Source organism: Tursiops truncatus, chromosome 5 (genome assembly GCF_011762595.2).
Source record: "Tursiops truncatus isolate mTurTru1 chromosome 5, mTurTru1.mat.Y, whole genome shotgun sequence".
Classification (NCBI taxonomy): Eukaryota; Metazoa; Chordata; class Mammalia; order Artiodactyla; family Delphinidae; genus Tursiops; species Tursiops truncatus.
The window spans coordinates 3,090,081-3,103,604 of NC_047038.1; the positions used below are offsets into that span (position 1 = coordinate 3,090,081).

Sequence of the window (13,524 nt, forward strand, 5' to 3'; positions counted from 1 at the left end):
CATGGGTTCGATCCCTGATCAGGGATGATCCCACATGCCACAGAACAACTAAGCCTGTGAGCCACAGCTACTGAAGCCCGCACACCTAGAGCCCATGCTCTGCAACAAGAGAAGCCACCACAATGAGAAGCCCATGCACCTCAACGAAGAGTAGCCCCCGCTCCCTGCAACTAGAGAAAGCCTGCGCGCGGCAACAAAGACCCAACGCGGCCAAAAGTAAATTAATTAAATAAAAAGTAAAAATAAAAGCCCTTGCCTGCTGATCGGCAGTGGGTAGTTGGCCTTTGGACAAGAGTCCACCTTCTCCCCTGGTTGCTGACTCGTGAATAAAGCAACCTTTCCTTTACACCAACACCTGCCTCTCAAGTATCAGCTTTCAAGTGGCAAGCAGTTGGACCTGAGTGCAGCAATGAGAGGTCATAAATCCAGAGACCAATGTTTAGGGGGAGGTGGAAAATTCCAGTTCGATGGGGGCGGTATCCCTGCATAAGCTCATGCCAGTTCCCTGCCAGAAGCCCACACATTGAATCAAAATTGCACGTATCCTGCCTCTTGGGCTCTTGCCTCTTGGCCTCCTGCCTCTGACGTCCCACACAGGCTGGTTCCTGCCTCCCTTGCCACCTCATTTCCCTTCCCTCACCTGCTAAGTCCTGCACGGGGTGCTTCTCGTCCTTGGAACTTGGAAGCTCATTCCCCTCTCTCCCACTCTGTTCCCTCTGCCTGGAATGCTCGTTCCCTATCTTCTCCCAATTAAGAGCTCAGATTAAATGTCCTCTCCTCAGACAGGGCTTCCCGAACGACCCCCGCCCCACCAAAAAAAGAGCCCTCCAGACACCTCATATCTTATTGCCCTGTTTTGTTTTCTTATAATTATCCAAGCGTTGTAGTGTGTTTTGTTTCCTTCCTCTGGAACACAAGCGTCCTTAGGTCAGGAACTCTATCTGGCTTGTTTGCCACCATAGCCCTAGCTTAGTTTTTGGCACACTGGACACACCCAGTGATAATTTCTGAGTGAAAATGTCCGTGAGGGAAGGCAGTGTGTCAGAGCCAGGCTTAGGTCAAGGTTGCAAGCCGTGGCCTGGGGTTGGGAGTGGTCTCAGGATACTGATAGCCTAGAGAACTTCCAGTGAGGTTGGAAATGTTCTATGTCTGCATCGTCTGAAACAGTAGCCACATGTGGCTATGGAGCATGTGAACTGTAGCTAACGCAACTGCGGAACTTAATGTGAAATGTATTTAACTAATGCACATTTGAATTAAAATAGGCGCATGAGGCTAGTGGCTACTGTACTGGACAGTGTGACTCTAGAGATACCCAGGTGGGACTCCCAAACACCCTCCAGGCTGGGTCCTCAACATCTAAGTGCCGGACGCCGGTGGAGCTCAGGGAAAGCAGCGGCTGAGGCTTCAGTGGGAAGGCCCTCTAGGCTCTGAGTGTCCTGAGTGCCAGCCCTATCGTGCTGACTGAACATGGGCTTCACGCCACTTCGGTAGGAGCCCATCCTCCCCATTACTTTCTAAGTCCTCAGCCAGACACTCCCCTGATGCCAAGCCTCCTTCAGTATTTAAACCCTTTGGATTGAATTGTTGGGTTTATGATTTCCAAAAATAAATTCTTTCATTGACTCATGCCTGTAACATTTGCCACGAAGATCAAAGCTTCGGCGCTTTCTGTGTGCATCTGATGCAAAACCATATTGAATTGCATAACTCTTTCCCAATACCGTTCTCAGCTGCCTCCTACTTGATGTAGATTTACTACGGGGAAGGAGGTTGGTGCTTGTGGTCCTGGCAGAGCTGTGACAGGACCATACTTGGTACCAAGTCATCACGGCCCATCCCAACCCAGTGAGCTGGTGACTCCTTTCCAACCACTCTTCTCTGGATCCTGAACTGGTAAGGGAGGTGGTGGTTGTGGGAGAGAAAGGAGGAAGGGGATAAGGAGAGACAAGTGGCCAGAGTTTTGGGGGAGACTTTAGTGTTAACAATGTGTTCAAATAATTGCAGTTACCAACAATGGCCAACAGAGCAAATGACTCAAAATGAGCAGGGAATGGGTGTGCCTAACAGGGTGGAGTGGGACAGATGTCAAAAGGACAAGAGTGGGCGGATGGGGAGTGACGGCAGAGCCCCAGCAGAGGACAGCCAGATCATCGTCAGCTGAGTTACCGAAAGAGCTTGCACCCTGCCCTACTGCTCACACCAGCTCCTGGCAGCTTTACCAGGAAGTAGCTAAGAAAACATATGCAAGACAGAACTCCCTTTCTCTTCCCCCAGGTGGCTCCTCCTATGTCGGTCTCCATGGCATCTCTACCTACCCAGCAAAACAACCCTGAGTAGTGTGTGAACCCTTCCCTCCCCACCTTGCCACTGCCCAAAAAGTCATTATGTCCACCCAATTCTACCTAGAGATGTCCAAAGCACGTTCCCTGTCAAATGCACGTCAAGCAGTGTCCTAAAACCAGAGAGGGAACAGAATCCCCGGGATTCTTCTGCAGGAAGGTCCACTGGGAAGATCGCCAGGGACCGTCGGAGGAAAGTGCCCCGTTTGCGCGCAGCCTCAGCGGCCTCCGCGCGCGGACGCGTCCTGCGTTTCCCGGGCGACGGGGCGGGCGGCGCGGTGAGATGACGTCAGGGGGCGGGGGAGGAGAACCGGGGCGGTGCGGAAGGCAGGGCCTGTCTGCGGCTGCGCGCGCTCTTCTTCGTCTGGGACTTCGGTCTCTGTCCCGGGGACGAGCGGTGAGCGCCTTCTGTGTGCGCTGGGCGGTGCGAGGACTCGCGAGCCGGAGGGCCTGGCGCATTCCGAAGGTCCAGCCCACCTTAGCCCGGGAGCGTGGGGGCGGCACGTGCAAAGGTCCGGGAGCAAACGTGTGTCCCGCGCGGGATTGCTGGGCGCAGAGGCTGCAAGGGCCGGCGGCCGGGCGGGTAACTGCGCGAGACGTTTTGAGGAGTTACGACATTGTCCCCTGAGGTCACCTAAAGGGAGAATGATCGGATCCGCATGGTAGGGCCATCTCTGAAATTGTCTGCGAGCGGCTGTTGCCACAATAATGGTATGGACATTCCATGCTGGGAACTGCTCCAAGTGCCCCCGTGAATGGCAACAGCCTGCAGACTAGATACAGGACTAGCCTTACCGTGTTGTCATCACCCCCGAGAGGTGACGTGACTTTGCCAAATTCGCCCGACGCGTAAGCTCTACAGTTGGGATCTGACACCAGGCGTCTGGCTTCAGATCCTCGTATGTAACAGCTGAACCATCATGCAGTACTGTTGGTGACCTCAGGCGGCATTTTGCTGCTTAGAATCCTGGCATTTGGGGTGGGATGTGCCTGATGACAGCGTTAAGACCTTGGGCAATTTACTCCACTCTGACAAGCTGCGGTTTCCTCATGTGTAAAGTGAGAGTACTGATTATACTGGGGTTGCCAGCACCGTGGAGATCAACTATTCAGTCTCTGTTAGCAACGTGTGAGATTAACACACCCACCCACACGCAATGTTTGCTCAATAATTGGAGGTTATTATGATAGATGTAATAGGAGCAACGAGAAACGAAAGGGTTCGGTTGGCATTAAAGAGGTGCAATGGGGGGTGGCGGGGGGGGAGGAAGGCTTGGAAACTAATTGGATTATGGGGCACAAAGGAGAAGGGAATTCCAGGATGACACTTGGGTTTATAGATCAACTAACCCTTGGGCCACTGGCAGCAAAGAACTGGCCCTGCAGGGGGACAGGTAGAGCCGGGGGCTGAGGGTGAGTTCCATGCCGAACATTCAGAGTTTGAGGACCTCTGGAACGTGAGAGGAGAGGGGTGTCCAGGAAGCTGCCAGTGAGCACATGGGGCTGGAGGTGTGGAGTTGGGAGCCCTTGGTGAATTAAGTCAGTGTAAACGGATGAGATGATGCAGGGCGAGAGTGGCTGAGGCCCAGTCTGCAAGGAGACAGAAGAGGAGCTGCAGAGGCAGGAGAAGTGTGGTGTTCTGGACCAACCAAGGGATGGGGCCACCTGCAGGGAAGTCCAGAAAGATACAGAGTTCCCTTGGACTTTGTAGCTTGTATTTGGGGGCACTTGGTCTCTGCCAAGAGCCGTGCCTTACTTTTTATTTTATTTTATTTTAAATTTAACCTGTTTATTGAGCTATAACTCATTGTACAATTCACCCACCTAAAGTGTACAGATCAGTGGTTTTCCCTATCCTGTATTCACAGAGTTGTGCAACCAACCCCGCTGTTTAATTCCAGGACGTGTTCATCAGTCCAAAAGAAACCTTGGACACGTTAGTAGTCACAATCCTTATCTTCCCACCTCCCCAGCTCCTGGCAGCTGCTAACCTACTCTCTGTCTCTCTCTTTTTACCCTATCTGATCATTTCACTTAAATGGGATCATGCGGTCTGTCATCTTTCAAGTCTCACTTCTTTCCCTCAGCATCATGTTTTCAAGGTTCGTCTACATTGTGGCATATGCCGGTACTGCCTTCCTTTTTGTGGCAAATCACATTTCATTGTACGGAGAGACTACATTTTATTGATGAATGTATGGGTTGTTTCTACTTTGGGGTTATTATACATGCTGCTATGAATATTCTTTGGATATTTATTTTCATTTCTCTTGGCTATATTCCTAGAAGCGGAATTGCCGGGTCATGTGGTAACAGTATACTTAAGCTTTTGAAAGCTTACCAAATTTTCCAAAGTCACTGCACCATTTTACATTCCCACCAGCAATGTATAAGGGTTCCGGTTTCTCCGCATCCTCATCAACACTTGTTATTATCTATCTTTCTGATCCATGGCCATCCTAGGGTATGCAAAGTGGTATCTTATTTTGGTTTCGATTTGCATTTCCCTGATGGCTAATGCGGTTGAGAGTCTTTTCGTGAACTTGTTGGCCATTCGTATATCTTTGGAGAAATGTCTATTTGAGCCGTTTAAATTGGGTTATTTGGCTTTATTATTAAGTTTTAAGATTCTTCGTGTAGCCTGGGTACAAGTCCCTTATCGATATATGATTTTCAGATCTCTTCCCCCATTCTCTGGGTTGTCATTTCACTTTAAAAAAATTTTTTATTGGAGTATAGTTGATTTGCAATGTTGTGTTAGCTTCAGGTGTACAGCAAAGTGAATCAGTTGTATATATAGCCACTCTTTTTTTTTTTTTAAGATACTTTTCCCATATAGGCCATTACAGAGTATTGAGTAGAGTTCCCTGTGCTAGACAGCAGGTTCTTATTAGTCATCTATTTTATATATAGTAGTGTGTATGTGTCAGTCCCAATCTTCCAGTTTACCCCTCCCTCCCCCTTGCCCCCAGTAACATAAGTTTGTTTTCTACATCCGTGGCTCTACTTCTGTTTTGTAAATAAGTTCATTTGTACCCTTTTTTTTTTAGATTCCACGTATAAGCAATATCATATGATATTTGTCTTTCTGTGTCTGACTGACTTCACTCAGTATGACAATCTCTAGGTCCTTCCACGTTGCTGCAAATGGCATTATTTTGTTCTTTTTTTATGGCTGAGTAATATTCCATTGTGTATATGTGCCACATCTTCTTTATCTGTTCTTCTGTTGATGGACATTTAGGTTGCTTTCATGTCCTGGCTATTGTAAATAGTGCTGCAATGAACATTGGGGTGTGTGTATCTTTTTGAATTATGGTTTTCTCCGGGTATATGCCCAGCAGTGGGATTCCTGGATCATACGGCAACTCTATTCGTTTTCTAAGGAACCTCCATACTGTTTTCCATAGTGGCTGTGATAGTGACCAGGGTTCTTGGCCTTCCCCAACCAATAGAAAGTAATCAGAGGCCAGACAAGAAATTCAAACAAGGCTTTATTGGGACCCCTGCTGCAGCAGAGGGGAGCAAAAAACAGGTACCCTTGCTGGCTCGCTCCCTGAGGGGGTGCGAGCTGCTTCCTTATATGGGGTGAGGGTAGGGGTGTGTACAGCGGTCGAGCCGGAGGGGTGGCTTAGGAGGTTTGCCCATCCCTTGGGGGGGTTGAGTGCAGGGGGCATGCTCAGGACCCTGCTTTTGCTCCCGGCTCTTCAGAAGTGGCATTTGAGTTTTTTGGTCTTTTGTATATTTTGTCCAGAATTTGCGCCAACTGCCCATGCACGCAGTTATTTTTAGTCCCGTATAGTTTCTTTGTCTTTTGTTGCTCAAGGAGAGGTGTGTCCATGTGCAAGCGCTGCAGCAAAGGGTCCCAGGTCCCAGGCCTGTCTCAGTTGTATCAGTTTACATTTCTACCCACAGCTCAGGAGGGGTCCCTTTTCTCCACACCCTCTCCAGCATTTATTGTTTGTAGATGTTTTGATGACGGCCGTTCTGACCGGTGTGAGGTGACACCTCATTGTAGTTTTGATTTGCCACTTTCTTGATGGTGTCCTTTGCAGCAAAACATTTTCATTTTGATGAAGTCCAATATGTATATTTTTTCTTATGTTGCCTGTGCTTTTGGTATCATCTTTAAGAAGGCTTTGCCTATGAAATTATAAAGATTTGCTCATATATATTTCTGAGTTTATAGCTGTAGCTTTTACATTTAGATCTGTGATCCATTCTGAGTTAATTTTTGTGTATGTGTGTGGCAAGAGTTCAACTTCATTCCCTTGCATGTGGTTACTCAGCTGCCCCAGCCCCATTTGAGAAAAGACTGTTTTTCTCCGTTGAATTGTCTTGGCACCCTTCTCAAAAAGCAATTGACCCTACATGTTAAGGTTTATTGCTGGACTCTCAATCCTATTCCATTGATAAATATGTCTGTCTTTATGCCGGTACCACAGTGTCTTCATTATCGTCACTTTGTAGCAAATTTTGAAATCAAGAAGAAGTGTGAACCTTCCAACTTTGTTTTTCAAGGTGTTTTTGTCTATTCTGAGTTCCTTACACTTCCATATGAATTTTAGGGTCAGCTTTTTAATTCTTGCAAAACAAGCCAGCTAGAATTTTGACTGGGATGACACTGAATCTGTAGATGAGTTGGGGAATATTGGTATTTTCACAATATTAAGTCTTCTGATCCGTTAACAAGGGGTACAAGACTTCCGCCACCAGGGCAGTCGTATTTAGGTCTTAGATTTCTTTCAAAAATGTTTTATAGTTTTCAGAGTACAAGTTTTGCACTTCTTTTGTTGAATTTATTTCCAAGTATTTTATCATATTTAATGCTGTTGTTGATGGAATTGTTTTCTTAATTTCATTTTTGAGTTGTTCGTTGCTAGTATATAGAAACCAGTTGACTTTTTTTTTTTAATATTTATTTATTATTTATTTAGGCTGCGCCAGGTCTCAGTTGCAGCACACAGGCTCTTTAGTTGCTGCATGTGGGTTTCTTAGTTACGGCATGCATGCGGGATCTAGTTCCCCGACCAGGGATCAAACTCAGGCCCTCAGCATTGGGAGCATGGAATCTTACCCACTGGACCACCAGGAAAGTCCCGAAACCAGTTGACTTTTGCTTACTGACCTTGTACCCTGCAAACTGGCTGAACTGATATTATTAATTCTAACCATTTTTTGGAATTTCTGTATACAGAGTCATGTCATCTGCAGATAGAGATAGGTTTCTAATCTGGATGCCTTTAATTTCATCTCTTGTCTAATTACATCGACTAGCACGTCCAGTATAGTGTTGACTAGAAGAGTTAGTGGACATCCTTGTCTCGTTCCTGATCTTAGGGGAAAGGCATTCAGTCTTTCATATTTAAGTACAATGATAGCTATGGGGTTTTCGTAGATGCCTTTTATCAGATTAAATAGCTTTTATCAAACTGTTTCTAGTTTATTGAGTTTTTGTCATGAAAGGGTGTTCAATTTTGTCAAATGCTTTTTCTGCAGCTGTTGATATGACCATGTGTTTTTTGTCCTCTATTCTGTGGATAGGGTGTATTACATGAATTGATTTTCAAATGTTGAATCAGCCTTACATTCCTAGTATAAATTTCACTTGGTCATGGTGTATAATCTTTTTTGAATGTTGCTGGATTTAGTTTGCAAGATGTATTGAGGACTTCTGCTATATTCATGAGGGGCGTTGGTCTGTAGTTTTCTTGTGATGTCTTTGGTTTTGGTTTCAAGGGAATACTGGCTTAATGGAACACTTTACAGACATGTTCCTTACTCTTTTTTTTGCGGGGGGGGGGGAATGGGGGGAAGGGTTTGTAGATTACTGGTATTCTTCTTCAAATGTTTGGTAGAATTCACACCCGAAAGCCTCTGGCTTTTCTTTGTGTGTCGTTTATGGATTCCTAATTCAATCTCTTTACTTGTTATAGGTCTATTCACATTTTCTGTTTCTTCATGAGTCAGTTTTGGTAGATTGTGTCTCTTGAGGAATTGGGCCATTTTATGGAGTGTATCGGACTTGTTGGCATTCAGTGGTTCATAGGATTCCCTTAGAATCCTTTTTATTTCTTTAAGGTCGGTAGTCATAGCCCCTCCTGGGTTCCTGAAGTGAGTAATTTGTGTTTTCCCTCTTTTTTAACTGGGTCAGTCAAGCTAAAAGTTTGTCCATTTTGTCAGTCTGTTCAGAGAACCAACTTCTGTTTTTGTTGATCTTCTCTTTTCTATTCCATCCTTTGGGCTCTAATCTTTTATCTTCTTCCTTTCTGCTTGCTCTAGGTTTAGTCTGTGGTTTTCCCCAGCATCTTAAAGCGGTGCCTGAAGAGCTTGCCTTGGGCTCAGACTCTGGGTTCAGGTCCCTTCTCTACCACTTCTCAGCGGTGGGGGTTCCCAAAAGACAGCAGGCCTCCCTGAGCTGGGGTTCCTGCATCTTTCGAGAGGGCCAGTAGTACTTGGCTCACAGTTTGGGGGGGTAATGTAAGCTGCAGTCTGTGGAGACATCATCCCTGACACACAAGTGGGCGGGCAGATGTGCCCCTTCCCATCTTTTCCTCTGTCACACACACAGGAGACAGAGGTGCTTCACCGGTAGAGACCACTTTCCCATTGTGTATCAGCAACCTTGACCGTCATACTCAGAGTCCGACATCCTAGACTATTCTAATGTTTAACTAGAAGGACTTAAAGGTTCCCTTGGGCCTTAGAGAGTTGAGCTGGGGACTCTGCTCTCCTGGTGGCCCTCTAGGTCTGTGTTCACAAGCGTCTCCCATCCCTGGCTTCATTGGCCCAGGCACTGTGGAAGAGGAGCCAGTCTGCTCAGAAAATTCCAGATCGAACCTTTGGTCAAGAGAGCTGGGTTGCTCTGTTAGTAGAAGCCAGACATCCCCCATCCAGGCTCTGGGCAGGCATCCCCCGTCCAGGCTCTGGGCGGGCATCCCCCGTCCAGGCGGGCTCAAGGGGACCCTAAGGGTGTGGCCAGAGTGCACTGGCCAGCGCTGGCTCGACTCCAGGGCGAGGCTTCCTGGGCCACCGGTCTAGATGGCCCGGCGGGGGCGAGGTGTCTTCAGGCCAGGCTGTAGCACGCAGAGCCCTGGACCCTGGTGCTTCACAGCGCCGGCCCTGGGCTGCCCTTTGCCCCCGTCCAACGCCTCATCACCTTGGTTCAGGAATAGAAACGCGGAGCGCTCACCTCCTCTCCGGGAGGATGGCCGTCAGCTCTGTGGCCCCCGCCGGCTGTCCCTTCACAGTCAGAGCTCGTTTGCCCTTCACAGCCTGCTGCACACGTGCCGTTGTTGGTGATGGTGTGAGTAGGACGCGAGCTGACTTGGTTCATGTGTCTGTGCAGGTGGCGGGAGCGATGGCGCCCCTTGGGGAAGGGAGCGATGACCCCGTGCTGCCAGACCTGCCCCGGGGGCCCCTGCATGCGGCCCGCGCCCGCGCCTCCTTCCCCTGGAAGGAACTGGCGCTGTTCTGGGAAGGGCCGGACATGCTGCGCTTCAAGGTGAGGCTGGGCTGGGCGGCGCCGGGGGACCCTCGCGGTCGGGCAGGGTCTGCTGGGTGGCTGGGTCCTCGGCAGAAAGGTGGGGCGGGCCCTCGGGGAATCATAGGGAGCCGGGAATGCATGAACACAGAGGCCTGGGGCCCTCCGCTCTCCCCTGGGAAGGACTCTTGTCTCTGTCCCTGCATTTCTGGGTTACACTGCACGTCTGAGGCCATGAGACGTGGCCACGAGAAGTCCACATAAGCCAGAGCATAGCGACATTCCATACTTTACCTCCAAATCAGCCATTCCGCGCCCCCTGCGTTTCCAGAAAAACATCTTCTCGGCGCTGGAGAACGACCCCCTCTTCGCCCATCCCCCCGGCAGTCTCTCGCTGGAGAAGTACCGGGAGCTGAACTTCCTGCGCTGCAAGCGGGTCTTCGAATACGACTTCCTCCGCGTGGAGGACTTGCTGGGGAACCCGCTGAGGGTCCTGGCGCTGATCCAGTGCCTGGGCATGTACGACTGGTCCCTGGCCACCAAGTTCTTCCTGCACACGCTGGTGAGTCGGCCCCGGGAGAGGAGAGGAGAGGGATCCCCGCTCTCACCCTGCGCCCCGGGGCCACGACGACTCTCTGTCCACGTGGACCTAAAACTCAGCCTGTGAGAGGGAGACAGGTGCCTTTGTGGGTTCGTGGTTGTCAGCGTTTGCCTGCTTCTAAAGTTTTGGGAGATCTGTGCGTTGGGGAAATATTCATTTAAAGAGATTTCTAGAAAATAAGATAGGAAGCAAAAGCAGAGATGAGAATGTGGGGGCAGATCTTGTGACTTTTAGTGAGAAGGCCAGTGTTTTTTCAGCCATTTATGCAAATATTTACGCGTTAAGTCCTTGGATAAAGTGCAGTGCTGTGAAGTTACAGCCCCATAGGAACAGGAGCGTTCGGAATTTTGCTTTATACCAAAAAAGAAAGAAAGGGAGGGAGAGAGAGAGAGAAAGAAAGGGGGGGGGGGGAGAGAAAGTAGGTCAAAGGTGAAGCCTGTGTTTCTGCCTCAAATACGTGGGTAGAGCTGAACTTGAGAAGGTGGCCTCATCCACGTGCTGTGTGAAGGAAAGGTGGGCTCACTCTGCCCTTCCTGCACCCTCATCCCTCATCCAAGCCCCATCTCCTTGCTGTTCATGGACCCTCACAGTTCAGTGTAACTCACGTAAACTGCTTGGGACAAGGACCCAGGTCTCGCCACTCCACGAGCTCAAGGCTGTGTCTCAGGGGACCCTGGACCTTGGACGCCAGTGCCCTTACCTCTGGGGACCTGATGACCTCGCTGTGGGATGCTGTGGTGCTGAGGGACCACGGTAGGGTGGGTGTGAAGTCCCAGGGCGGCGGCACTCATTAGCTTCCACCTTTTCACGTCATGGTGTTCTGTTTTCAGACCTTTGGATCAGCGATCTACAGCTCTGGTTCTGAAAGGCATTTCAAATATCTTCCAAAGATCTTCAATATGGAGGTCAGTTGAGGGTCGTGGTGAGTCGTGAGTTCACGTCTTGTTCCCTGTTCCCCTTGGAGGTTTGTGGAAAGGGCAGCTTGCAGCAGGGGGTAGGGATGCTCCTCTTATCTCATGATGTTTCTAGGTTTTTCACCAAACAGCTAAGGCTGTTGTTTACCAAACTGGGGTGTGCCACATCCCCAGCATTATAGGAATTTAGGTTTTCGTTATCGAGGTAAAGCCTTCCGTTCTCTTCTGCTGCCCGGGAGCCGTTCTTGCCGCAGTGCTGACTTAGCGAGGCCGCCGTCAGCTCTTCCAACCTGCTGTTCTCACAGGCGGGAGCTGCGGCCGGCGGCCGGCACGGCAGGACGGCTCAGTAAGGTCACTGGTTGTTAGATAGGAAATGGAGATTCGGGGCTTTGATGGGTGGTTTAGGCCGTAAGGGAAAGGGTGTTGGCAGGGCCCCTCCACGAAGGGGACCCTCGCCTTACATCATTTTCTGTTTCCACATTAGATTTTTGGATGTTTTGCTCTGACTGAAGTGAGTCACGGGAGTAATACCAAGGCCATGCGGACGACCGCACACTACGACCCCACCACTGAGGTAGGTGATACCCGCCCGTCTGTCTCTGGGCTTCGAGCACATGAAACGTGGTGTTGTCATGTAATAAGACCAGGAAACCCGTCTTTTTACGTGAGTGCACACTGAGATCTGTCACGCAGAACACTGGCGCTTAGGAGATAAAGGCTGTGAGATGTGAAACCCAGTCCCACCCGGAAATCTGTCCTGGTTTGCATTTGGGTGGCATTTGAATGTGGTGAAAGCACGAGCTACCATGTGGTACAGTTTATTTCTTTGTTTACCAGGTTTGGTGTTTGATTTGTAAACCGTTCAGTCTGCTCCTGCTTTGTAGAACAAACAGTAAAGAAGATTCCCTGTGACCCTTGTCCCTCTCTAGCTGTCTGTCTGCATCCCCTGCCTGTGGCCAGGCTCTTTCGGGCAGTGGCCCGGCCCCTCCGGTCCTGGCACTCCTCCTGCATTCGTGGATTCTCGTGGCACATGTCCGGGCGACCCTGGCCGTCCTTGCTGTCAGAGGGCGCGTGCTCTAGAGGAGGCGAGCCTGTGAACAGATGGGGTCATGGTGTGTGGGGCGGACGGCAGTGAGGGAGGTGGAGAGGACGGGGCGTGCGGGGGATCTGTGACCTCTGCTGCTCGCATCCCGTGGCCCCTTTGCCCCCATGTCTCCCAGAGGCCCGCATCCTTCTGCCACTTTCTCATGGTGCTGGGATCCTGGGACCCTTTGGCCTCCACCCGCCCAGTTGGTCGTGTGGTTCGACAGAGCCCTGTGCAGCAAAGTGAAGCCGTGTCCCGTGCGTCTGCTCAGCACGCGGCCATCATTCATGGGACAGCGCCGGCCGAGTGTGGGCTGTGTGCCTGCCGTGCTGCAGGCTGGGGGCTCGAGGATGAACCCGCGGAGCCCCCGGCAGAGCAGGGACAGTAGAGCAGTGGACGGGGGTCACAGTGGGCGCCCCGCAGGCTGCCAGGCGGTGCCTGGGAGCAGAGCCGAGGGTCAGCCACGCTTTTGGGGCTGAGAGCAGGCCGCGTGACCTCTTGGGTTCTCACCCGTCATTTAAGCCACGACATACCTTTGTCTGCACCCAGGTCTTTCTGGCTCTCGGCCTTCTCTTTCCTTGGCTCCCGTGCCCCTGGGCTCTCAGTGTAGGGGGGGCGGGGGGCTTCCAGCTCTGGCGCAGAGAGGTCAGTGCCTGGTGGCCTGGTGGCCTGGGTGGAACGCGGACAAGCAGTTGTTTTTGACCCCGTTCCTCTTGGCGTTTGTCCTTAAGTGCAGATCGGTCAAGATTAGGATCCCCGAGCCTCCCACGGGCCGCGGGTTGTGTTGGTCTAGACAACGGGTATTTGTTGAGCACCTACTGTGCGCTAGAAGCTGCGGTGAGGGCCTGGACTCACAGCGGCGAGCAGGCCGGTGGGACTCTTATGCTGGAGGGGAGACGCCGACGGTCACCGGCGTGGAGAAGCTGGATGTGCCAGGGCTGTGGAGACGCGGGGGCGGGGGTGAGGAGAGAGTGTGGAGGGTGCGGGGAAGGTGTCTGTATATTATCTCATGCAGTAGCACACGTACAGTTTATAAAATCATACACACCGCCGGTTACAGAAGGGAATTCTCCCTGTGAGCCCTGCAAGAACAAGAGAAG

The 13,524-nt window shown here is 50.5% G+C and overlaps 1 protein-coding gene across 12 annotated transcripts in view; it reads left to right on the plus strand.

Moving 5' to 3' along the window:
- Window positions 1-1,792: 1,792 nt before the first annotated feature.
- Window positions 1,793-13,524, plus strand: part of ACOX3 (acyl-CoA oxidase 3, pristanoyl) — a 48,867-nt gene continuing 37,135 nt past the window's right edge. For 4 of the 12 annotated variants that reach the window (XM_033856616.2, XM_073804805.1, XM_033856618.2 and 1 more), the window contains exons 1-4: window positions 9,691-9,846; window positions 10,157-10,387; window positions 11,257-11,331; window positions 11,825-11,914. In XM_033856616.2, the coding sequence (XP_033712507.2) occupies window positions 9,703-9,846; window positions 10,157-10,387; window positions 11,257-11,331; window positions 11,825-11,914 (540 nt within the window). In that variant the 5' untranslated portion in view covers window positions 9,691-9,702. Of the gene's footprint in view, window positions 1,897-2,656; window positions 2,926-2,985; window positions 3,005-4,210; window positions 4,279-9,690; window positions 9,847-10,130; window positions 10,388-11,256; window positions 11,332-11,824; window positions 11,915-13,524 lie in introns of those variants that run through there. The other 8 variants (XM_073804803.1, XM_033856614.2, XM_073804804.1 and 5 more) reach the window with 8 other exon arrangements.